At 40.0% G+C, this 24,982-nt stretch overlaps 1 protein-coding gene across 2 annotated transcripts in view; it reads right to left on the reverse strand.

Moving 5' to 3' along the window:
• Positions 1 to 24,982, reverse strand: part of COPG2 (COPI coat complex subunit gamma 2) — a gene marked incomplete at both ends in the record, with an annotated part of 147,538 nt that overhangs the window by 40,403 nt on the left and 82,153 nt on the right. For both annotated transcript variants that reach the window (XM_080701734.1, XM_080701733.1), the window contains 10 exons: positions 9,155 to 9,326; positions 10,310 to 10,449; positions 10,982 to 11,044; positions 12,403 to 12,528; positions 13,861 to 13,964; positions 15,046 to 15,121; positions 17,354 to 17,597; positions 18,238 to 18,333; positions 23,504 to 23,692; positions 24,279 to 24,346. In XM_080701734.1, the coding sequence (XP_080557860.1) occupies positions 9,155 to 9,326; positions 10,310 to 10,449; positions 10,982 to 11,044; positions 12,403 to 12,528; positions 13,861 to 13,964; positions 15,046 to 15,121; positions 17,354 to 17,597; positions 18,238 to 18,333; positions 23,504 to 23,692; positions 24,279 to 24,346 (1,278 nt within the window). The remainder of the gene's footprint in view (positions 1 to 9,154; positions 9,327 to 10,309; positions 10,450 to 10,981; positions 11,045 to 12,402; positions 12,529 to 13,860; positions 13,965 to 15,045; positions 15,122 to 17,353; positions 17,598 to 18,237; positions 18,334 to 23,503; positions 23,693 to 24,278; positions 24,347 to 24,982) is intronic.

Raw genomic sequence — 24,982 nt, forward strand, 5'->3', positions numbered from 1 at the left:
AACATGGGTATGGTGAAGGCAGCAAAGCCATGTAGTAATAAGGGCGGGGATAAAAGGCATCTAGGGAACACAAAGGAGTTGTCTGTACGATGGGCAGGGCTGTGTTTTCTCTCTGATGCCCATCTGGGAGCAAATTCAAGAAATGGAGGTGAGAAAAGAAAGATGAGCAGGCAGGTGGTGGGCTACCTGTAGAGTTCTATAGCAGGCTGTCTGATGGAAGCAGAAGAGAAAAGAAGTGAAAGGCTAGCGTGGAAGAGGAGAAAGAAAAGGGCCCGTAAGGAAAGGCAAAGGTGGAGTGAATGGAGGACAGAGACGAGTGACAACATGACTACAGAAGAGCCCATGACAGGGACAGAAGGAGCAGAGCAGTGGAAACAGGCCCAAGAGGGGCAGATCCTACGGAGGAGAGAGGAGGGACTCCGCGGCCATGGCAGGTGCTAGTGGTTGAGAGAATTACAGGAGACCGAGGTGAGGCAGGAGCCTTCTTGTCAAGGAAGGAAAAGAAAAGGCAGGTCACAAGCAGGAAGGCAGCAAGAAAGGATGGGGCCGCATGAGGATGCGACCACACACAGTGGCTACAGAGCCAGCACAGGCCGGGAGGCACCCAGTGGGTGGAAAGGGCTCTGTGCCAGGGATCAAGCAGTGGAGGTGGGTGGCGAGGAGGGGGCCCAGGACAGGATCCGGGTGGTGCTGACCGTGTTGGACAGGAGGGCAGGGCTGGGAAAGGGGGTTGGGGGACTCGGGATGGGGACACGAGCCTAGGTCTAGGACCTGAGAAGACACCTTACTGAAATCCGCTGGTGGACGATTCCACATTGAGTGTTTAGAGGGATGACTACAGGCTGGGAAGACTGCTGAGCCCACACAAAGAAGAGAGAGGGTGGAAAGGAGGTGAGGGAAGGGGCGAGTGTGTAGGAACGCAGGAGGGACTTGAGGCTCAAAGCGGTACTCTAGCAGTACCTCTCTGCAGCAGTACCTCGTCCAGGAATCCAAGTGGGAGGAGCTAGAAGGAGAGAGGAGCAACCACAGCCTGCCAGAAGACAGACCTACAGGCAGGTGCATCCGAGTCCAGAAGTTTGGTGGCTTAGGAATGCCGCGGTGGGGCGAGGGCCTTCAAAAGAACAACTCTGATGCTGGCTGGGGTGGGTTGGGTCAGGTCCTTCATCAAGAGGGGGAGCAGGGTTCTGCTCACAGACCCTGCACAGCAACAACAACCGACCCAGGAGATGATTCTGATAGGCACCTGGGGGCCGTGCATCCCGGGTGAGAATCGCTGGGGGGAGGGGAGAGTGGAGACAGGCAGAGACCCAGGGAGAGCGGTGACACCTGTGAGCTGGGCTGGCTGGAGGCCTGAGTTATGACTGTCAGACAGGGAGGACAGGTCCCGTCAGACCCGGTCGAGGGTGGTAGCCAGCCAATGGATGTAGCAGGAGGTGCCTGGAAGGAGGAGGGCCGAGTGGGGACTTGCGGTCAAGGGCAGCAGAGCAGGGCCGAGGCCAGTGCAGGCCCCAGCTGAGGACTGAGGTGGAGGAGGGAGGCTGAGACGAGTGTGGGTGGGCAGAGAGCAGTGGTGGGCTGCCACGGGGCAGGAGGGGGCAGAGGGCAGGGGAGGCGGCGCTGAAGGAGAGCTCAGGAAAAGGAGATGAACGCTGAGGAGGGGAAGGAAGATGGAAGGTCCAGGAGGAGGGATATGTTATACTGAAGAGGTAGTCAGGTTGAGAATGTGTGAATTTTTATTATGATTTATGGGCCTGTGTAGATGCGGGAATGGGGCAGAAGGTAAAAGCACGTGGGGAAAGCAGCTCAGCACAGGAATTGTCCTTAAGAATCATTCCCCTTAAGAATCTTTTTAGAATTTTTTTTGATAGGAAAGGAGAAACATTATAGTGAGGTATGACTGTGAGGACCCAAATCAAACCCATGGCTTGGAGCCACTGAGACAAAAACATGCACTGCTGGCAAGTGTTCACATTTGGTAAAGTCTATCTGATGCAAAGATGACTGGACGTGGCTGAGCAGTGGGCATGAAGGACACGAGTGCACTCCTGGGAGGACTTGTGAGTCAGACAGACAATCCACAGATGGCAACAAAAGATCCTGGGTAGGGGAGGGTTTGACTGGACCTCAGTATCCAATGGAGAGTAAAGCAGGAGAAGCAATCAGGTGGGCCCAGGAGATGGAGAAGGGTGAGGAGTCTGCCACCTATCGGGAGAGCATGACACAGGAGAGGTGTTCCATGGGCAAGAAGAACAAGAAAGGGCAGAAGATGGAGCCCCGCAGCGGGGAGAGGAGAGGGCTACTGAGAGATCAGGGAAGGAAATAAACCAAGGAAGGTATATTTAGAACCAAGATGGAAAGAGAAAAAGTGATGAATGAGGGTGAACAAGCTGGAAGAGGAAGAGCAGGGCATGGGAGATGAGGGAGAATGAAGTTGAAGTGATCATGGCACCTAGGAAATGTTTGGGGAAAAGATATGGTGAGATGATTAATAAGTCAGAGAGAAAGACCCTCGCAGAGAAACGAACTAATATGGTGGCACTGAAAAGCTAGGGCTGACTCAGAGGTGGCATGGGCAATAATACTGGATATTGAAGAGGTAAGGGAAGATCTCTGGAAAAATACACTGGGAGAAAATGCAGGAGACAGGCTATGCAAGGTAGAAAAGAGTGTGGAAAGAGACTTTCCTACATGTAGGAATAGCAAAGTAATCTATGGGAATTGAGTTGGGTCATGTTATGGGAAATCAAAGTGACAGCAGGGGATAGAACCTTCTGAATTTGTGAGGGCTCACCATTACTAATGGAGTTAGTGTTGAAAATCAGAAGGCAGAACACAGAGTTCCCAAACTGAGGGTGTGGTTTATCTCAGGGGATTAGTCAGTAACATGCAGGTTTTCAAGGCCAGATAGTTGTATATAGGTAGAAAAGTTAATTTCTAGAAAACATATGATGTCATATAGAAACTATTCACTGATTAAGAACTTATAAACAAGATTATTTATGGAGGTTAGTGTACAGTTAAGGCAACCTATAGAAACTACCAACCTGTAGGTAGTATTGAAAACATGGGAGGTTAGGAATTGGAAAGCACATAGTTAACTGTAACATTCGCCACACGTGTGAGTTGGACATAGGTTGAGTTATATTTAATGGGGTCCCCAACATTAGATGAGACAAAGAAATATTAGATAAAATGAAATTGTGCTTAAGGGGACAGTATTCATGTAAAATCATTCTAGGAACTATTTAGAAAATTTAGTTGATAAGACGGTAAACATTTCCATTTACTCTTCATTCCAAGTATAAAATAAAGGAAAACAGGAAAAGTGTACAAAAAGAAGTTGTTAGTAAGGAATGTGGTGGCTGCCTGAAAGCTCAATCAGTTAATCACTTGACGAATGGGTAGAGTCAGGAGAAATGAACGGGCATAGAGATAAATTTGTAAAGTGAAAATGAAGGGAAAGCATGATCGGCAATCCTCAGGGCGTTGGTGTACGATAGCCAAGGATGCAGGTGTGTGTCACAAGCTAGGAGGGTAGAAGTATTTGCACAGGTTAAGAAGGAAGCTCACGTGTATTAACAATGGGAATCCATTTCAGTGAAAGAGAGTGAACAGGGTACCGATAGAGCAGAATTTTTTTTTTTTTTTTTTTTTTTTTTACTTTTTCCTAAAGCAAAAAGCAGAGCCAGGCGTGGTGGTGCACGCTTGTAATCCCAGCATTCAGGAGGCAGAGACTGGAGGATTGTGGTTCATGGACAGCCTCAGCTACCTAGCAAGTCACTTCACAACTCAGTGAGACCCTGTCTCAAAAATAAAAGGACAAAAAAAAAAAATAGGGTTGGGGGGTATAGCTCAGAGGTAAAAATGCCCCTGGGTTCCATCCCTAGTACCACACACACACACACACACAAAGGAGAAATGAGCGAGCATGCCATGGATGATAAGGTGCATTCTAGATAGATAGGGTCATTTAAGGCAGGTCATCAGCAAAGATTAAGAACACTGATATTAATGGGGCATCACAGTTCTTGTCATTTGGAATCATTTCTAATAGGGAACGTCCAATGTGATAGGAAGATGGCATGAATAGGAATGACAGATTTCTGGTGAGTTTGGGGAAAGGCAGATTGAGTAAGAAAAGGTAAATTAAGAGTTCTCAGCCAAGCATGGTGACGCACACTTGTAATCTTAACATTTGGGAGGCTGAGACAGGAGGATCGTGGTTTGCAGCCAGGCTCAGCTACTTAGTGAGGCCTCTGCAACTCAGCGAGACCCTGTTTCAAAATAAAGAATAAAAGCCGGGCATGGTGGTGCACGCTTGTAATCCCAGCATTTAGGAGGTGGAGACCAGAGGACAGCCCCGGCTACTTAGCAAGTCCCTTCGCAACTCAGTGAGACCCTGTTTCAGAAAATAAAAAGACTAAAAAATGGGACTGGGAGTGTAGCTCAGAGGTAGAATGCCCCTGGGTTTCATCCTCAGTACCACAAAACTGAATAAAAAAAATTTAAAAAAAAAAGAGTTCTCTACTGGGAGTCCAGTCAGATTCTGGGAATACTGGCAGATCTCATAATGGGTCAAATTGTAATACTGATCTGAAGGCCAGACTTAAATTCAGATTAAATGCATAGTGTGGAAAAATGTAATTTCATCGTGAGTTACTAATGTGGATCTCATTGAGTAGAGGTGAGTCGAAGTGTAAAGCTCTAAGCTGCGGATTTCATATGGAATGACAAGCGTTGATATGGTTAATACAGAACAACTCATAGTGGACAGACAACTACAGAATCAGAGAAAATCCTGAGTGCATCAGATTACTGTGGTAATTATTTGGGAATTATCTGGGAATAAAGAAAAAATCTAGATGGCACTTCAAGGAACTAAAGGCACAAAGCCCCAAACTGAAGTGTATATAGAAAAAGGAGTCACACTGTTGAATTGTTATATGGCAGGCAGCATCCCCAATACAAACAGAAAAGAAACTCACATAGCTATATTGCTGAAGTTGATCCGAGCACAGGTATTTTCTATTAAAGACTGTTTAAAATGTTATTTCTGTTTGTTGAAATGTTTCCAGATGATGAAAAGTATGATGTGGTAAAGGCTGGTAGTATAACAGTAAGAGCAATTTTACTGCTGCTCTGAATTGTTCTGAATAGGTAGTAGAATAAAAAGATAAATAGGAAGGAAGATGAAAGAGTTCCAAAGTGGAGAGTAGTTGATAGGATGTTGCATATATAATATTTATTGTTACTGGTACAAGAAATATTTAGAGGAAAGAAAAAAACCTACAAAACATCTTATCTGGGCATCACAGCTTACATTTATAATCCCAGCTACTTGAGAAGCTGAGGCTGGAGGATTCCAAGTTCAAGGCCAGCCTATGGATCTTAGCAAGACCCTGTCTCAAAATTAAAAAAAAAAAATTAAGAAGGGCTGGGGACTTAGCTCAGTGCAAGAGGCTCTGAGTTCAATCTCAGCACCGGGGAACGCTGTTAAAGGAGAATGGATGCTAAGAAGGAATCTTGCCTTGAAGGTTTTTCTAAGACTGTGGGTAAATGAGTAATTTTAGAGGACAAAAGATACTAAGTAGAAATAATTTAGTCAAGACTTATGTTGTTGATAATTTTTTCAAAAAATTTCCCAAGCTTTGCAAGAAGGTGCTATGGTAATATGGTATTTGGTTAAAGCAGTTTTTTCACAGGGTAGATTTTTGTACATTTATGAAGTAAGGAGGAATGGGAAAGTTTAAATATTGAGCAAAGAAAGCTGTACTTGTTTGAAGAGCTTTCTGGAGCATACTGGGGTATGTGTCTTTCTTGAACTGTGGAAGACTTGATAATAAGGATGATAAAGAGAGAAAATAGACGAGTTCCAGAATTAAACAGAACAGCACCCATTTACTGTGTGCCTAGTCCCATGGGATGTACCTTACTCTTCATTTCATTTCATTATAACAATTCTAATGAGCTTACACAAATCAAATAACTGTCCAGATATCACACAGTCAGTATTACATAGCAGGTACTGACCAGAACTCAAATCCTTACCCATCTGTAAAACCTATATTTATTTCTATTATGCTTATTGTTTCCAAGTTGAAGGAAATCATAACAATTTCTTTGTCCCCCTGTAATTATAAATAAAAATATATTCCTGAGCTGAGGTGCAGAGGTATGGATTTTGAGGTGACTAGTAAAATTGGAATAGCTATGATGAGAAAAAGCAAAAAAAAAAAAAAAAAAAAGAAAGAAAGTAGAAAAGAAAGGAAGGAAAGAAGGAGGGAGGAGAAAAAAGGAAGAAAGGAAGGAAGGAAGAAAAAAGACTCCCATTACCATCTGTGCTCTGGTATTTCACTGCATAGGAAAGACTTTAGATTGGCCGAAAACTAAAAATTCGAGATTTCTAAGAAAAACTAAAGAATAGAAAGGAGTTTGTTTTTAAACAGGCATGTAATTGATCACTAGAATAATTTTAAAAGTCCATATGTTGGGACCAGATTCCATTCCTTCTCTCTAGGACACATGAATACAAGTTTATAAAACCATGTTTTATCACTATTAGAAAAATAAAATTCTCTAATTGCCAAATTTTTATGAACAAAATCAGAATCTATAACCAGCAGACCAAAAGTTGAAACCTCTGGGCTAATTTTTAAGATCTATGTTTTAAAAGGAAAATAAACTACTTTGTGAAGGGGGGTGAAAACAACTCTGTTCTTCCTCTTAGTGGGACTGTTTTCTGTCATTGTTTTCCTATATGTAACTTGTGTAATTTCAATACTGTTGTTTTGTGTACTTGATATTGTAAGACTTTATTTATTGAATTCTGTTAATTCCACTCCCTGGGGTGTGGGGCACGTGAGTTGTCAGTTATCTAAGCGAACCTGAGGAATAAAAGGAGCTAGTAGTATTCTTGGCTTGGGAAAGGCTGGATTTTTCAATGGGTTTAGCATTTCACTTTCCTCTGAAATTAAGTGGCAAAGTAACGGCATCCCTTAAAAACAGACTGGGTGAGAAATACAGTGGGGGAGGAAATGTGAAGGAAATAGAGATGGCTACTAAAGCCGGGCGTGGTGGCGCACGCTTGTAATCCCCGCGCTTGGGAGGCTGAGACAGGAGGATCACACAGGTTCAAAGCCAGCCTCAGCCACTTGGTGAGGCTCTCAACAACTTAGTGAGACCCTGTTTCCAAATAAAATATAAAACAGGTCTGGGAGTATAGCCCAGAGGTAGAAAAGGCCCTGGGTTCCACACCTAGTTCCACCAAAAAAAAAAAAAAAAAAAAAAAAAAAAAGAGAGAGAGAGAGAGAGATGGCTACTAGAAAAAAAAACTGATAAAATGTAGTTTCCCAGGATGGCAGAAGCCCCAGGGCTACATAAAGCTGGGGCCAGATTCCAGATGAAACGTTAGTAAATAAATTTAACTTTACTTAAGAGTACAGCCAGTAGCTTAATTACTGGCTAGTTAGTGGACACATTTCAGAAACATCTAACTGGAGAGAAAAACGACAAGGAGAGAAAGTGAAGCTACAAAGAAATGGAACTAGAGAACCTCTAGACGGGATAAGGGAGGTAATTACAGGTAAGACCAGATGCTGAGTGCCACTGAGGAGCAGCGAGGCCAGACAGGAAAGTGCCTTCCCAGCCAGGAGTCACGACCTGGGCGGCTGCAGGACACAAGTGCAGCTCCACCCAGGACCAGAGGGAACCACCTGGGATTCAGACTCAGCAATGGTGCCAACTTGAATCTACCTCGTGCCGGAGTCTGAGTAGCCTGGTCTACACCCAACAGAGTTAAGAGTGGGCAGGGGCTCCTAGGAACCAACTTCAAAGAAGGGAGTTAGGAGAGGGCTATAAAAGAAGCAGCTTAAGCCCTAAATGTAAATGAATGGCGACCAGGGATAACTATTTACTAGTACTTTATGATTTTTCTTGTAACTCTGTAACTTCCCCAATATTTGTCAATTTTGTTAACCTGTATCTGTTTTCCTGTATTTACAAGTAGTAAAAATTGTTCAAAACATAAATATGGTATGTGTGCTTATTTCTGTAAAAATTGGGTAATGGTTCTAAGTATTCTGCAGTGATATGGGAAGGGAAGAACTCAGCTGAGTTAAGAAATCAGGTACAATAAATAACTTACATAAGATAGAGATCACAAGACCTTTCCACATTTCTAAGTACTAACTGGCTTTCTTTTACCCTGCTCACACACACAAGCATAGAATTACAATGCCTTTCTCAAACATGGAAACACAAAGGTTGGTTAAGTTAATCATTAGGCCAAAACATACTCTCAGCAGTGGTGTGCTGCAGGACCTTTAAAAATGACGTATTTCAAAATGCCAACCATCTACTAAGTAAGTGTTTTACCAGCATGCTCTGGACTTAAAGAAGTCAGTCCTGACTCTTCATAGGAAGTCAGGTGTATGAACCCTCACGGGTGGTCATGCTGTTCCAGTAGAAAGCCTGAACTCTTTTGGGGTACTACTCACTGTGTACATTCAGTCTCAGTTTCTCTTTTTTTGTGTGGTGCTAGGGACTGAACCCAGGGGCATCTTTACCTAGGGTGTCTTTACCTATGAGTGATTCCTCCAACCCAATTTTTTATTCTTTATTTTGAAACACGTCTCATTAAGTTGCAGAGGGCCTCAATAAGTAGCTGAGGCTGGCTGTGAACCTGGATCCTCTGTCTCAGCTTCCCAAGTACTGGGATTACAAGTGTGCGCCACCACGCCCGGCCATATTCAGTTTCTCTTAAGATTAAACTGTCAGCAAATTTTACTCAGAGACTTAGTGTTGAAATTAGTATTTCTGGCCGGGCGTGGTGGCACACGCTTGTAATCCCTGCACTTGGGAGGCAGAGACAGGAGGATCGCGCGGGTTCGAAGCTAGCCGCGCTGGCTTAGGAGACCCTGTTTCCAAAAATAAAATAGGTCTGGGAGTGTAGCCCGGAGATAGATGGGCTTCCAGGAACCCCGGTACCACCAAAAAAAAAAAAAAAAAAAAAAAAAAATTAGTATTTCTGGAGCAGTAATCAGTTTTAAAAACATATGCGTGCAACACACACACACACACACACACACACACACAAACACATATCAAATTCTGAAAAACAATGGTATTCAAGTCTTCTCCCTTCTGTGGGTGGTACCTGCTGTAGGGTCCTCATCAGGCAAACGAACAAGAGTGTAACAAATTCCTGGTTGATTATAACTGAGGCTGGGCGCTGGGATACAACACAGAACTTCATAGGAATCTGATGGTTCCATCTGCACTGTCACTTTCTCCAGTAGCTGGTCGTTCAGAGTATTGGTACAATCAAACTAAAAATTCAGCAAATGGAAAAATTGTAAAGGTTAAGAAATGTTTTCAAGCAAGTTGTTCCTTCCATTCATAACCCACAAGTTAGCTCTGGAGCACACTTGTACCCTCCCTTTCTAAACAGTGCTACAGGTTCCTAAGACAGCCTGACTTCCTTTCTTTTCCTCTTTTCTTCTCCCTTTTTTACTGTGGTGCAGGGGATCAAACCTGAAGCTTCACACAAGCTAAGTATACACTCAGTCACTGGACTGGACCACACTGCCAGCCACACCCAGGGTTCTTCTATGGGCAGTGGAGATAGTCTTATTCTGGAACTCTCTTTTGTTTATATTTTTCATCAAAAAATTTTTTTGTGTGTGTGTGGTACTGGGGATTGAACCCAGGGTCCTTTTACCTCTGGGGTACACTCCCAGACCTATTTGATATTTTATTTGTTTTTTTTTTTTGTTTGTTTGTTTGTTTGGTTGGTTTTTTTTTTTGGTGGTACTGGGGTTCCTGGAAGCCCTTCTATCTCCGGACTACACTCCCAGACCTATTTTTACATTTTTTTAATTTGGAAACAGGGTCTCCTAAGCCAGCACGCGCGGCTGGCTTCGAACCTGCGCGATCCTCCTGTCTCTGCCTCCCAAGCGCGGGGATTACAAGCGTGCGCCACCATGCCCGGCTTGATATTTTATTTGGAAACAGAGTCTCACTACGTAGCTGAGGCTGGCTTCGAACCTGTGCGATCCTCTTGTCTCAGCCTCCGAAGCGCAGGGATTGTAAGCGTGAGCCACACGCCCAGCTGTCCTATTAGATTTTAACCATCAAAGTTACTCATCATATTAAGAGATCTCTATAGCTCTGGAAAAAAACCCTAGAATTGTTGATAAATTAATTCTTCATAAAAGGAGCTAGAATTATAAGCTAAGAGGAAACTAATATTTGTCTCTGAGCATATCAGTTTATACTAAGTCCCTGTAGGAATCAAGGGTACTTATCTCACCTGGAACACAATATGATTGGTAAAAATGTGCTTGATACAGCGAACAAAGTATTCTGTCTCTGCTTCTGTAAGCTGAACAGGCTCACATGACTTGAACAAGGGTCCTAGATTCATAAACTCAGGAATGGCAGCCAGTTGTTCTATCGAGAAAAATGGATAAAAAAATAGTACAATATGAAAAATACTGTGAGAAACTTTAATAAAAATTTTTAATTTCCATAAAGTGAAAAAATTTTAGATTCCATTGTTTTACTGACATTTGAACATTCAACATGTCACCAAGCTTAAGTGAAATACTCTGAATTACTAAAAGCAAAAACAAAACTCCTAATTTCTTACAATTTGAGTTCTCTGTTAACCAACACATACAGATCAAGAAAATGTTGTATGCATGCATGTCACCGTCAACATGATTTACATTTTGATGTGAGCTATAATGCACTAATAAAAGCACATTAAAATAATACTAGGAATATGATGATTACAAAATAAGGCAGAACAAATGAACATTCCAGGTAGTAAGTTAGTAGACGAAAATTGGAAAGATTCACTGAGTCCATGTCGCTTAACAACTATACCCTATGATATTTAGTCATACAAAGATTTCCACAATCAAATTAAATAAAAGCTTAGGAATAAAGATTATTACTTCTACTCATGAAATCATCATACCTTGGAAAATGTCTTGCCTGGAAGGAGCCAACTTCTCTGGCTTGGGAGCCACAAGGGTAATTTCTACAAAAACATATGATCAATCAGGTAAGTTTCCTTTACTATTAGCTTGCAATACAAATGGAAAGAGATGAAGGCAGAAACTTCTAACTGACATGAAATGAGCTAAGCTCTTGCTAACTTGTACCAATAGCTTCTGTCACATTGAGCGGGGGGACTCAGTATGCACTTAGTAAACAAAATGCTGTAAGTCCTATACAAATGTAAGATTTTAAGTAGACTACGATATATAAGAAATTATTCATGATAAAAGAAACAATTTGTAATGCAATTTCTTCCATAATTGAACAAGAAATATAACTTGTATAGTATCATAAAAAAACAACTCTGATGAAAATTAAGGATACGGTTTTTCATTCCCAGTTCTTCTATGTTTAAACCACGAAATACCTTCTTCCTTTTCCTTTTTTTTTTTTTTTTTTTTTTTTTAAAGTTGGATGTTCTTTTTTGGCAGTACTAGAGATTGAGCCCAGAGCCTCACACATGCCAGGTAAGTGTCCTGCCACTGAACTACATCACCTATTCTTTATTTTGAGACAGGGTCTCTCTATGTTGTCCAGGCTGACTTTGATGTGTAATTATCCTACCTCAGCTTCCCAAATAGCTAGGATTACAGGCATGTGCCACTGCACGTAGCTTCTTTAGAAATGTGTGTGTGTGTGTATGTGTGTGTGTGTGTGTGTGTGTGTGTGTGTGTGTGTGTGTGTATATATATATATATATTATATACACTTTTTTTTTTGGTGGTGGTACTGGGGTTCCTAAAGGCCTTCTACCTCTGGGCTACACTTCCAGACCTATTTTTATATTTTTATTTGGAAACAGGGTCTCTTAAGTCAGCGAGGCTGGCTTTGAACCTGCACAATCCTCCTGTCTCCGCCTCCCAAGCACGGGGATTACAAGCGTGCACCACCACACCCGACTAGAAATATTTTTAATGATCTAATCCTACATTCTTATAAGGCATAGCTCCAATAGCAAAATTAATTAAGGAATTACTAAATTCAGAAAATAAAAGTAGGTGGTAACGGCACTATTACTGTATTACTGCTCTAAAATACACGTTAAAGCTAACTTCAAATGCTATAACACTTTGCATTTAAAAAAAGAACATCCTGGAACATGTTTCATATTCTTGCTTTTATACAAAAAAACAGTAGATTTAAAAAATCTAATAAAAGATATCATCTATCTTAGATCTAAAAGATGTAGGAGGAGAACAAACAATTATTAGAGAAAATATGCTAATCTTTTTAATTTTTTTCTAGTTTAGAAATGCTAAAGGTTATTAGTTTTGCCAAACTACTTATACACATACACACACACAAAAAAAAACTAACAGAGTTAGCTGTTCCTATTACCTGTTTTTTGTTCAAAGACAGGAGCCATAGCAAGAGGAATTGATTTCAGGTCAAAAGGTTTTTCTGAAGGCTCCAATGTATACTGGTGTAAGGCTTTTTCCATCCCTGGTACAGAGACCGTCAGACCTATAAACACAGAGAAATCTCAACATTATAACCTCTTACCAATGATTGGCGATGTTTAACTTTCCTGAAGAAGAGAAAACTACAGCCAGACTTCATTTATTTGTACTGGGAATTGAACCCAGGGGCATTTTATATTTGAGCTACACCCCTAACCCCTTTTATTTATTTTTTAAAGAATTTTATTAGTGCACTGCAATTATATATCATAGTATGGTTCATTGTGATAGAAACCATACATGTGCACGCTATTGGTGTATTTCCTTCCACATCACCCACTTGCACTCCCTTGTCTTCCCTCTCCATCCACAATAGTCCATTTTATTTTATTTTATTGTGATCCTGGGGATTGAACCCAGGGGCATTCTACCTCTGAGCTACACCCCACGCTGTATCTTTTGTGTGTGTATGCTACTGGGGTTCCTGGAAGCCCTTCTACCTTCGAGCTACACTCCCAGACCTATTTTTATATTTTTATTTGGAAACAGGGTCTCTTAAGCCAGCGTACTCGGCTGGCTTCGAACCTGCACAATCCTCCTGTCTCCGCCTCCCAAGCACGGGGATTACAAGCGTGCGCCACCACGCCCGCCGGGCTCCTATTTTTTATTTTTTATTTTGAAACAGTGTCTCACTAAGTTGTAGGCGTCCTCAATAAATAGCTGTGGCCTGCCACAAACCTGGATCCTCCTGTCTCAGCCTCTCAAATCCTGGGATTACAAGTGTGCACTACCACACCCAGCTTTATTTCTTATTTTCAAACAGGGTCTCACTAAGTTGCTAATGCTGGCTTAGAACCTGTGATCTTCCTATTATAAGACTTTAAAACCTTAATTTAAAATGAAGGCTACAATATAAAACTGCCTTATAAACTTATAAACTGCATTATTTTTTCAAGAAAACATGGGCATAAAATTTTCAGCAAAACATAAGTACCCCTCAGAAAAGAAAGTATCTTAGTCATATGGGAGCAAGAGTCTACCTATTCATGAGAGAATCAAGAAGAATTAGAAAGAAGCAATATTCTTTGGGCCCTTATAAACTTAAGAAATTTATTCTGACAAATTGTTTTATAATAATTTCCATTACCAAATTAGAAAATATCCTTGTGTACACAGGTTTCCCTAGAAATTAAAGTACATTCAAAGACCAAAACAACAACAAAAAAAACCCCAAAACAAGCATTTGCCTAGTAGAGTCAGCCAATGTACTTCCAAGACACCATTTGGGAAAAGAGAGAGAGAGAGAGAGAGAGAGAGAGAGAGAGAGAGAGAGAGAGAGTGTGTGTGTGTGTGTGTGTGTGTGTGTGTGTGTGTGTGTATTTTGACTCTCACTGACCATTGAAGATGTACGTAGCATTCAGTGCCATCTGCCTCTGCTGCAGCACATTCAGATAAAAGGTAGCTCTGTCCCGTACCTCATCATCAGTATCCATCATACACCTGACCGGGAAAACAGATAAGCATGTTTCAGTACCCTAAAGATTTATTATAGCTTTACCACCATACCTAAAGGACAATTCAGATTATCTGATGCTCCCGTTATTTTGTTTTTGTTTTCCTGGGGTTTTTTTGGTGGTACTGGGGTTCCTGGAAACCCTTCTACCTCCAGGCTACACTCCCAGTACCTATTATTTTTATACTTTATTTGGAAACAGGGTCTCTTAAGCCAGCGCAGCTGGCTTCGAACCTGTGCAGTCCTCCTGTCTCCGCCTCCCAAGTGCAGGGATTACAAGTGTGCACCACCACGCCCAGCTGATGCTCCCGTTATAAAAGAGCTCAACAGTAGCTAATATTGGCTCCTAACATCTTCATAAATCTTGGGAATTGTCCTGAATTACTAAAAAATACTGAAAATAATACTAATAAATCATTCTTATCATGAATCAGAATCACTATATAAATAAAGTAGGTATTAAGAGAACTAGTGAGAACACAGTAACATGAGATAGTCTGGAGTCTATTCTGGGCATCTGCAACCTCATGATCCTGACGAAGATTTAAGACTTCTCTACAATTAAGACACGGAAACATTATATTTTGCAAGGATATTTAAAAAAGATAAACAGCATCCAGAATCTGGGAATTGTTATTGTCAAAATAGCAATTGTTTTAAAATTTAAACCAACCACACTTGGCTTCTGATTTGTCTGCTTCATTTACGAAATGCAACCACAAAATATTTGCTAAAACAAGTCTTTTCCTCATCAAATATGGTATTATGGAGACCACAGAAAGCTAATATTCTCAACTTTGGCATATAAGTCACCTAAGATCTTTTTTGATGTTAGCACCTATTGTATAAATTGAGGTAAATATATGTACATTACTTTCTAAAAACCAGAGAAACTCAAGCTCAATTTTTACTTGTATCTAGCACATATATAGTTACTAGAAAAAGAAAAGAGCCATTTGCCCCTGACTGGATCCATGAGCTCCACTCTTAGACTGTACACTACATGTGATATGACACAATGGGAATTTCAATACTTCTTTTTTTGTTTTAAGACATTCTTTTACTTACCTTTGTAAAAGAACAAGGATGCTTGGGAGAAGACTCTCATTCTGAGCCCCAAATTTAGCCAAAGCACTCACAGCAGCTATTGTAAAGCATAAAATTAAACAGTGTAAATACTGGATTCTCAGAGTCAAGCAATAACCATTTTAAAAAAATCAAAGAAGTGGCCTATTCAGTGGAGTAGTCTCCTGTTGTTTCTTGATCTTATTCTTTCATACATTAAAGTATACACAGAATTCTTCAGGCCCTAGAGAGCTATAAATAGGTAAATCTTTCATTAAAGAAAAAGAATTATGTATATTTTCTGAATGAGCTGTCTCTACCTCCTACAACCTCTTATGTCATTGATGTGATTAAGTTCCAATCCCAACCAGCCCCAAGTACAAAAAGAAACTTTATTATTAAAACTGCTTTCACTGACTATTAGAAAAGAGGACAAAGTTGGGGGAGGAGGGGAGGAGGAGGTAAAGAATGGGGACTGAATATAATCAAAATATATGTACATATGACTACATCACAAGAAAACCCATTAGTCTGTATAATTACAGTGTGCCAATAAAAACTTAAAATTCCTTTCATTGAAGATTCATTGCTCATCTAACTTCTGTCATGAATTGTGGTAGGTTCAGGGAGTAGAAAAATAAAAGACATATGGTCTCTGACCTTAAGGAATTATATTCCAGTTGGAAAGGTAAGTAAGTAAAGAGATAATTATAGTACAACATAGTAAGAACTGTTGGTGGAGAAATAAGACACAGATTGAAACTTAGGACCTGAACTACATTTCAAAGAACCAGTAGTGTTAACTAGAGGGAAAGAACAGGAAAAGAGTATTACAAGGCAGAAAGAATAGCAAGTGTCAATACCCTTCTGCCCACAGCAGAGGACATGGCACAGTACTGAAACCAGGCAAGCAAAGCTAAGCACAGAACCCACACTGGAGAGCAAGGGGGACAAGTGAGAAATGAGATAAAACAAAAACCAGATACGATTCAACATCAGAGCTGTTATTATAAGACAGTAGATATGGGATAAATCTGCTCTTTTAAAGATGATTACTTTAGCAGAGTGTGGAGAATGAACTGGACTGGGTATGTCAGAAGCAGTCAGATCAGTAAGCATCTGAAATAGAAGAGAGCCTAAGTGGGCAGCCATGACAACAGAGACAAGAGAATGAAGGAATAGGAAGGAGACAGAATTGACAGGACTTTGCTAAGGAACATGGTGTCATTAAGTAGTGGAGTAAATTTCTGTCTTCACAGCTAATTGTATGATAAAGGTGAAGATCTCAGTTTGGGTTAGTCTGAATATCAGATTAAATTCTAAGTGTTTTGGGTAGGCAGGAATACAACTTCAGCAAAGAGACATGACTGGAATGTCATAGACTAGTAACACAGCTCCAGAAATGATCACCAGAAATAATGTGTATGTTGAAAAGCAAAACCCTAAGGAGAAGTAATAGTTTAAGGGCCAAGGAGGAGACATTCTCTAAATAAGACTGAAGAATGACAGAAAAATGCAGGCGATTGTGGAAGCCAAGGGGAAAGAGGACGTCTTGAAATGTTTAGTCAGTAACATCAAGTTGACTGAGAGGCGAACAAAGATAAAAAATGCTAACGTGTCTAACTTGATTTTCCAACTAGTTTTTAAGTAATTACATAAAAAACAGCTTAGGAGGATTTTTAAGGGAGAGAGATAAACTACATTAAGCTGAAGAGAAAATGGAAAATAAGTTCACAGAAGCAGCTAGAATAGCTACTTTAAAGATCATCTCAGAGGGAAAAAAAGGACAGAATCAGACAATGACAAAGGATTTTAGGAGGGCTATTGTGTGTGTGTGTGGGGGGGCACTGGGGATTGAACACAGAGGTATTCTACTTCTGAGCTACAGACCCAGTCCTATTTTATTTTCATCTGGGTCTCACTACGTTGATAGGAGTCTCACTACTTCCCGAGACTGTTCTCGAACCTACAAGCCTCCTGTCTCGGCCTCCCAAGTACTGGCCCAGGCTTCTATTTTAAGTCAACATGGTATTCTGAATGTACTGAAAGCCAGTGGTGGTCTCTAACCAAAGGCAAAGATCGGGATGGAAAGTGAAGCACAAAGGAATGCCACAGGCAATGCCAGGGCATGTCCAAGGCCCCACCATCAAAGCAGCTCTTGCAACTCCACCCTCCCACTCACTACCCTCAACAGTATTTCAAAAGACCAGCAGGGATGGAACCCAGGGGCATTCTACCTCTGAGCCACGTCCCTAGTACTGTTAAAAAAAAGACCAGCAGGTATATAATTATCAGGTTTCCAATGACTCACCAGCTCTGACAGCCTCATTCTCAAGGACGACCCTATTAAAAATGAAGCGGATATATTTGGAGGGAACAGGTGTCCTAGGGCCCTCTCTGCCCAACAAATGTAGAATCTTGGTAGCCAGAACCGTATGTTCGCAGTCCTCAATGAATTCACAAAGGTGGGCTAGTCCTGCTTCTTTACTCTCAGGGTTTTCTTCCACAATGCTGATTATACAGTCTACAATGGCTCGCTTGTATTCAAAGCCTCCCTAGAAAAGAGAAGATAAAACTGCCATTCATTCTAAGAACACATTTGGATAAATGCTTATACTCCAAGACTCATGCTTATAAGGTTTGAACTTTAATTCCTTGTCCTCCCTTTACTGATAGATTGAGTGAGTGAGGACTGAGTCCAGGAGTGCTTTACCATAGAGCTACATCTTCACCTTTTTATTTTTATTTATTTTGTGTTACTGGGGATTGAATCCCTATTTTATTTTTTATTTTAGGACAGGGTCTCACTAAGTTGCTGAGAGTCTCACTAAGTAGCTGAGGCTGGTCTTAAACCTGTGATCCTCCTGTTTTAACTTCCCAAGTACTGGGGTTACTTGGCAGTGCCTCCACATCTGGCTCAATACTATATTTAAAGGCAATCATAACAACTTAAGAAAGCAACTTCCTATGGTTACAAATAGTCTACCTAAGCCAGGCATGGTGGTGCACACTTGTAATCCCAGCATTCGGGAGGCTGAGACAGGATTGCAGTTCATGGACAGCCTCAGCTATTAGTGAGGCCCTTTGCAACTCAGTGAGACCCTGTTTCAAAATAAAGAATAAAAAATAGGGCTGGGAGTATAGCTCAGAGGTAGAAGCATTCTACCGCAAAAGAAAAAAAAAAAGTCTACCTACATCATCTCGGAGCATGTTGGAGAGGAACGTCATCATCACGCTATGCTTCCGAGGGTACTTCTGACAGAGCGCGCTGATCGCCTGGACAACCACCACCTGCAAAGAAACACACCGAATATTTACCTTAGTGTAACCATGTAACTCCACCTACGAAAACACACAGAGAAAGCACGTGCACCTCACAACGTCAGCTTCTCGGCATATCCCCCGTGGCTCACTGCAAGCTAACATGCTGCAGTGATCTACAATGGCAACTAACGCTTCTTCATAAAATGCAGTGAAACAATGAGGGTAAATGACCCATCCCTCTGCCCCACATAAATAAGCACATACAAATTCTTAAAGTGGGCAGTAAAGATAAAAAGCTTGAACAGACTGATTCCCACAGAGGAAACAGATAAAGCTGTAGAGGAGCTACTTTATAAAATGCTATCAAAGAGAATGTTACCACAGCTTTGAAGACTACGGTCAAAAAGTATGAAGATTGTGAGATTTGACCCTACTTGTTAACTAGCAAGTTAACCTGCTAGAATTTCATGGGTGCTGGAAGCAAATAGGATTCCTGGATCAGTGATGAAAGCCAGTACGCTGTAGCAGTAGCAGGAGCTAAAGTACCAGCATGTGGGGGTTGGCTTGTTAGCTGCTCTTTACTTTAGAAGAAGGCAGCATCTTCTAAGGCTGGAAGAGACCTCAGGTAACCAAAGATGTGAGAGGGTGGAGCCAAAGGGCGGTTAGTACATATTTTATAAGATATGCAGAATGCAAAGACTCACGGGGAATTGAAAATTGTCTCTTATCAACTAGCAAGCACCAAATCTACATACAATTAACTGTTTCAACAATAGAAAATGAAAGGAAATGTCTATAATTTTTCTATGACAAATGATACCTAAACTTAATAAAAATGGTAGCTATGCACTGAAACGAGAATTATAAACTGGAATAATATTAATGTAAAATTCTAAGTGATATATTAGCTAACAGACTCCAATATTACATTAAGGAAATAATACACTATTAAAATATCAAATGAAGCTGGGTGTGGTGGCACACACTTGTAATCCCCAGTACTTGGGAGGCTAAGATAGAAGGATTGCAGGTTTGAGGCCAGCCTCATCTACTTAGTGAGGCCCTCCAAAACTTTGTGAGATTCTGTTTCATAAAATAAAGAATAAAAAATATGACTGGGGATGTAGCTCAGAGGTAGAATGCCCCTGGATTCAATCTCTAGTACCATAGAAAAAATAATAATAAATTTTTAAAAATCAAAATGAGTTTCTACCATGAATGTACAGATGGTTCAACATTAGAAAAATGATCAATACAGATCATCTTATTAATAAGACTAAGAAAAATATTTTATGTTTATATCCAAAATGCTTTAAAGCCTTCAATAAAATCCACTTCTCATTTCTAAAAATTTATTGAAAAATAGGAATGGGTGGATGCTTCTATAAAGCAAATTTTGTACCTCAATCCTAATTCCAGCATCTATCTCTCTCACTCTCTCTTTTTTTCTTTTCTTTTTTGTGGTACTGGGGATTGAACCCAGGGACATTCTACCTCCAAGCTACACCTACAGGCCTTTTGTATTTTTTGTTCTGAAGCAGTCTCACTCGGTTCCTGAGAGCCTCACTACTGCTGAGGTGATCTTCCTATCTCAGCCTTCCAAGTACTGGGATACAAGTGTGCACCGCAACATCCAGCTCGCCCGCCTGCCTGCCCGCCCGCCCGCCCGCCCGCCCGCCCGCCCGCCCGCCCGCCTGCCTGCCCGCCTGCCTGCCTTCCTTTTTTGTGTGTGGTACTGGGGTTCCTGGAAACCCTGTAATAGTATAGAAGGCCCAGCAATGGCCAAAAGGAAAAGTGGAACTTTACCATATGATGAAGATGATATCTGAAGTCACTATGGCAAAGATTGCCTTTCACTGGAATTTTTCTTTTCTTTTTCTTTTTTTTTAGTTCTGAGGATTGAACCCAGGTAAGTTCTATCTCCAAGCTATACCCCCAGCCCTATTTATTTATTTATTTATTTATTTATTTGTGGTACTGGGGTTCCTGAAAACCCTTCTACCTCCAGGCTACACTCCCAGACCTGTTTTCTACCTCCAGGCTACACTACCAGTCCCTGTTTAAAAAAAAAAAAAAAAAAATATATATATATATATATATATATATATATATATATATATTTTTTTTTTTTTTTTAATTTGGAAACAGGGACTCTTAAGCCAGCAAGGCTGGCTTTGAACCAGCGCGATCCTCCTGACTCTGCCTCCCAAGCACAGGGATTACAAGCATGCGCCACCATGCCCGGCTTATTTTTTATTTTTAAACAGGGTCTCACTAAGTTGGTAAGGGTCTCACTAAATTGCTGAGGCTGACCTTGAACCTGTGATCTTCTCATCTCAGCCTACCGAGTACTGGAATTACAGGCCTATATGGCTCAAAGATGGCCTTTCTACAACTGGACAGTCATAAAAAAAGGATAAAATCAGATCTCTTTCTTCCATCACATACAATAATAAAATCCAATGGATTACAAATCTAAACATGAAACTATCCGTGCACTCGGTGGGAACATGGGTGAATTTTTCTATAATCTAGAAAGAAAAGGCTTTCTAACCATGAGCAAAAAGACAAATGTAATAAGAGACTAACAAGTTTGACTACATAAAAAATTTGTGTGATGCCAGGCATGGTGGCGCACGCTTGTAATCACTGCACTTGGAAAGCTGAGACAGGAGGATCCCACAGGTTCAAAGCCAGTCTCAGCTACTTTGTGAGGCTCTCAGCAACTTTGTGTTGTTTCCAAATAAAATATAAAAAATAGGTCTGGGAGTATATCCCGGAGTAGAAAGCCCATGGGTTCCACCCCCAGTACCAGCAAAAGAAAAAAAAAAAGTGTGACAAGACAGCATAAAAAAAAATCAAAAGACAAATGACACACTCAGAGAAAATATGAAAATATTTATAATGTTTCACAGACAAAAGAGCTTAACATACAAAGCCTTTAAATGAGAAAACAAAAGATCTTACAGAAAATGGAAAGATCTGAGCAGACAATTCACAAAAGATATATAATTATAAAAAGATGTTTGATATTCTTCATAATATTCAAATTAAGCTGAGCATGGTGGTACACACTCGTAATCCCAGTACATGGGAAGCTGAGACAGGAGGAGTACAGGTTTGCAGCCAGCCTCAGCAAGTTGTGAAGCCTTCACTAACTTAGACCCTGTTTCAAAATAAGAAATAAAAACAGAGCTGGAGATGTAACTCATAGATAGAATGCCCTTAGGTTCAACCCCCAGTATAAAAAAGTATTAAAATTAAAACACACTGAGATACCATTTCTCATGCAAAAGACTGCCCAAATTTCAAAAGTTTAACAATACATTTTAGTGAGAATGGAGAAACGGACGCTGCCATATAATCCAAAAATTAGCATTTTCTAAAAACTACTTACTTACTTTCCCTTACTTATTGGTACAGGGGATGGAACCAGGGGCATTCTACCTCTGAGCTACACCTGCAGCCCTTTTCATTTTTTAATCTGAAATAGGATCTCGCTCAATTGCTGAGAGTCTCACTAAGCTGACGAGGCCTGAGACCTTCAATCTTCCTGTCTCAGTCTCCCAAGTACTGGCATTCATGACAGGCATACAACTACTCAAACTATGTATTTATTTACCCTTCATGTGGACTTGAAGGAATTTACCCCAAGGACATACCTCTAATGTTTTGGGAAAAATATGCACAAGATGTCCACTCTAGCATTATTTGCAATGATAAAATTTTTCAAGCTACCTATACAGGAGATTAGTCCAATAAACTGCAATATATATATATATATATATATATATATATATATATATATATACACACACAAACACACATACATATATGTATATATGTATTAGGCAGTTTTAAGGGGGAAAAAAAACCCTGTAATCCTCCCATCTTAGCCTCCCATGTACTGGGATTACAAGTGTGCACCACCACGCTCAACTTAATTTGAATATTATGAAGAAATTATGATCTGATTTAGAGTGACTTCTAGTATATATATTTGTATATGTGCATGTATGTATACACTTAGTGAGACCCTGTTTCAAAATAAAAATTTTAAAAAGAAGGCTGAGCCAGGCTTGGTGGCGCACACTTACAATACCAGTACTTAGGAGTCTGAGACAAGAGGATGGCGGGTTGGTAGCCAGACTCAGCTACTAAGTGAGGCCTTCCATAACTCAGTGAGATCCTGTTTAAAAATAAAAAATAGGTCTGGGGTGGGTGTAGCTTGGAAGTAGAATGTCCCCAGGTTCAATCTCCAGTACTGCAAAAAAATTTTTTAAATAAATAAATAAAGGTTCTAAGAATTTGTACCTTTTTTATTCTGCCTTGATTTCTAAGAGTTCTTCATACACTCTCAAACATTTAAAAACTTAGCTTTATATAGTTCCTACTCTTTAGCTTGCTTTTTCACATTTTGATATTTTTGGTAAATGGAAATTCTTTACGTTATGAAAAGTTCCTTTGTGTCTTTTTCAAAAAATATTTTTTACTCTACAGTCATAAAGATGTTTCATTCTTTTAACTAAAAATTTATTTTTCTTTTGATCATCTCTAATACACTCTCAATAGTTCTACTCAACACTGAACTAGAAGTACTAGCTATTTTAATAAGGCAAGAAAAAAGAAAGACATTTGGATTGGAAAAAAAGAAGTAAAACTGTTTCTATTTATGGAGGATGCAATTATTTATGTAGATAGTCCCAAGAAATATATATAATATTAGAACCAAGAAGAGGACTCAGGAAGGTCATGGGATACCAAGTTAATGTGGAAAAGTTAATAAAAAAGATTTTTATACACTAACAGTAAACATTTGTTTGGTTATATGCTTTTTTCAAAGATGCTACAGCACTCTCCACTGGGGAAAAAAGCTTTTTGACAAACTATGCAGGAATAATGGACATTAGTATACAATGACACTGAAATTATCATACAAAAATTAATTCAAGTTGGATCATAGACCAAAATGTAAAAGCTAAAACATAAAGTATTTAGAATAAAACATAAGAAAATATCTTTATGAGATGAAGGTTGATAAAGGTTATTTGATAGAACACTGCAATAACTGTGAACAAAAATTGATAAAGTGAACTTCAAAAAAATTAAAAACATCTGCTCCTCAAAAGACACTGTTAGGAAAATAAACAGGCAAGTCACAGACTGGGAGAAAACACGATCGTGTCTGAATTCTTACCTTGAACTCATCTGAGATTTCAGACACAAAAGAAGATATCTGCTTCATGAGCCTGTCCACACTGCTCTCACTTCCCGTTTTAAGCAGGGTGGTGATGGCAAGGGTAGCGATGCTTCTGTTTGAGTCGGTGATCAAGTTTTCTAAATCTAGATTGCAGGCCGTAACAGCAGAAGGATGCTTCATCGCCACCTTGTGGAAGGGCAAGAACAAAAAGCAAGCATACTGATGAAACATACTGTTGATGAGGACAAATTTAATTTTAATGGTTTAAGTAGCTACTTGTGGCAAATAGCTGCCATGTGGAACAGTGTAGTCTTAAACATAAGTGATTAGAATTTGGAAAGAGCCGGGCGTGGTGGCGCACGCTTGTAATCCCAGCATTCGGGAGGCTGAGACTGGAGGATTGCGATTCGCGGACAGCCTCAGCTACTTAGTGAGGCCCTCTGCAACTCAGTGAGACCAGGTTTCAAAATAAAGAATAAAAAAAATAGGGCAGGGGGTGTAGCTCGGAGGTAAAATGCCCCTGGGTTCCATCCCCATACCCACCAAAAAAAAAAAAAAAAAAAGAATTTGGAAATAAGTTACAATTTTCTGCTGAGTAATATTAACAATGGCCATACCTCATGCCACAAATACATAAGAGAACAACTGAGGTGTTATAAAAGTAAAAGCCCATAAATCATACATACTAACCTTGTATTCTCTTTGAATACAAAGCCAAATGTTTCTCAATCAATCACTGATGTAAATCCAGAGTTAGCAAGGGGACACTTACCTTGTTCAAGGTCCTCACAGCTGCATATCTCAAGGCTGGCTTAGGTGAGCTACAGAAAAGCTGAAGAACTAAAACAAACAAACCAACCAATGTATTAATCACTTCATCATATGTCATACAGATGAAGCCATAATACATGATGAATCATATTCTAAATAGGAATAAAAATTAGATCAGGGAAGAAAAATTCATATGAAAAATATATAATAAAAATGAAAAAAATATTTGTCCTCCTATAAAAAGCTTTAATAGAAAACAAAGTTTGCTCTTTTTTCTAAGAATTAATGTACTTATTATATATGTGAATTTAAATGATAGACAATTACGAGATGAAATGTGCTTTCTAAATATTAAGAAAAATTAAACAGTAAGAAAAATTAACATTAAAGTTATTTTTAGCATTTGGGAGACTGAGACAGGAGTTCAAGCACAGTCTCAGCTACATATTGAGGCCCTTTACCACACAGTGAGACCCTGTTTCAAAATAAAGAATAAAAAAAATAGGTGCAGCCAGAGGTAGAACACCCCTAAATTCCATCCCCAGTATTGCAAAAATAATAATAATAATTCAAATAAATTATTATAAATTATCAGCATACAATGGCTATATAAACAGATCTAAGTTTCAAAACTCATTCTTAATACCTATTTTGCAGACCAATCAAACTTAAAAGCTTAAGAACATAAACAAAAGTTAGCTATCA

Source organism: Muscardinus avellanarius (assembly GCF_963383645.1).
Source record: "Muscardinus avellanarius genome assembly, chromosome: 9".
Lineage (NCBI taxonomy): Eukaryota > Metazoa > Chordata > Mammalia > Rodentia > Gliridae > Muscardinus > Muscardinus avellanarius.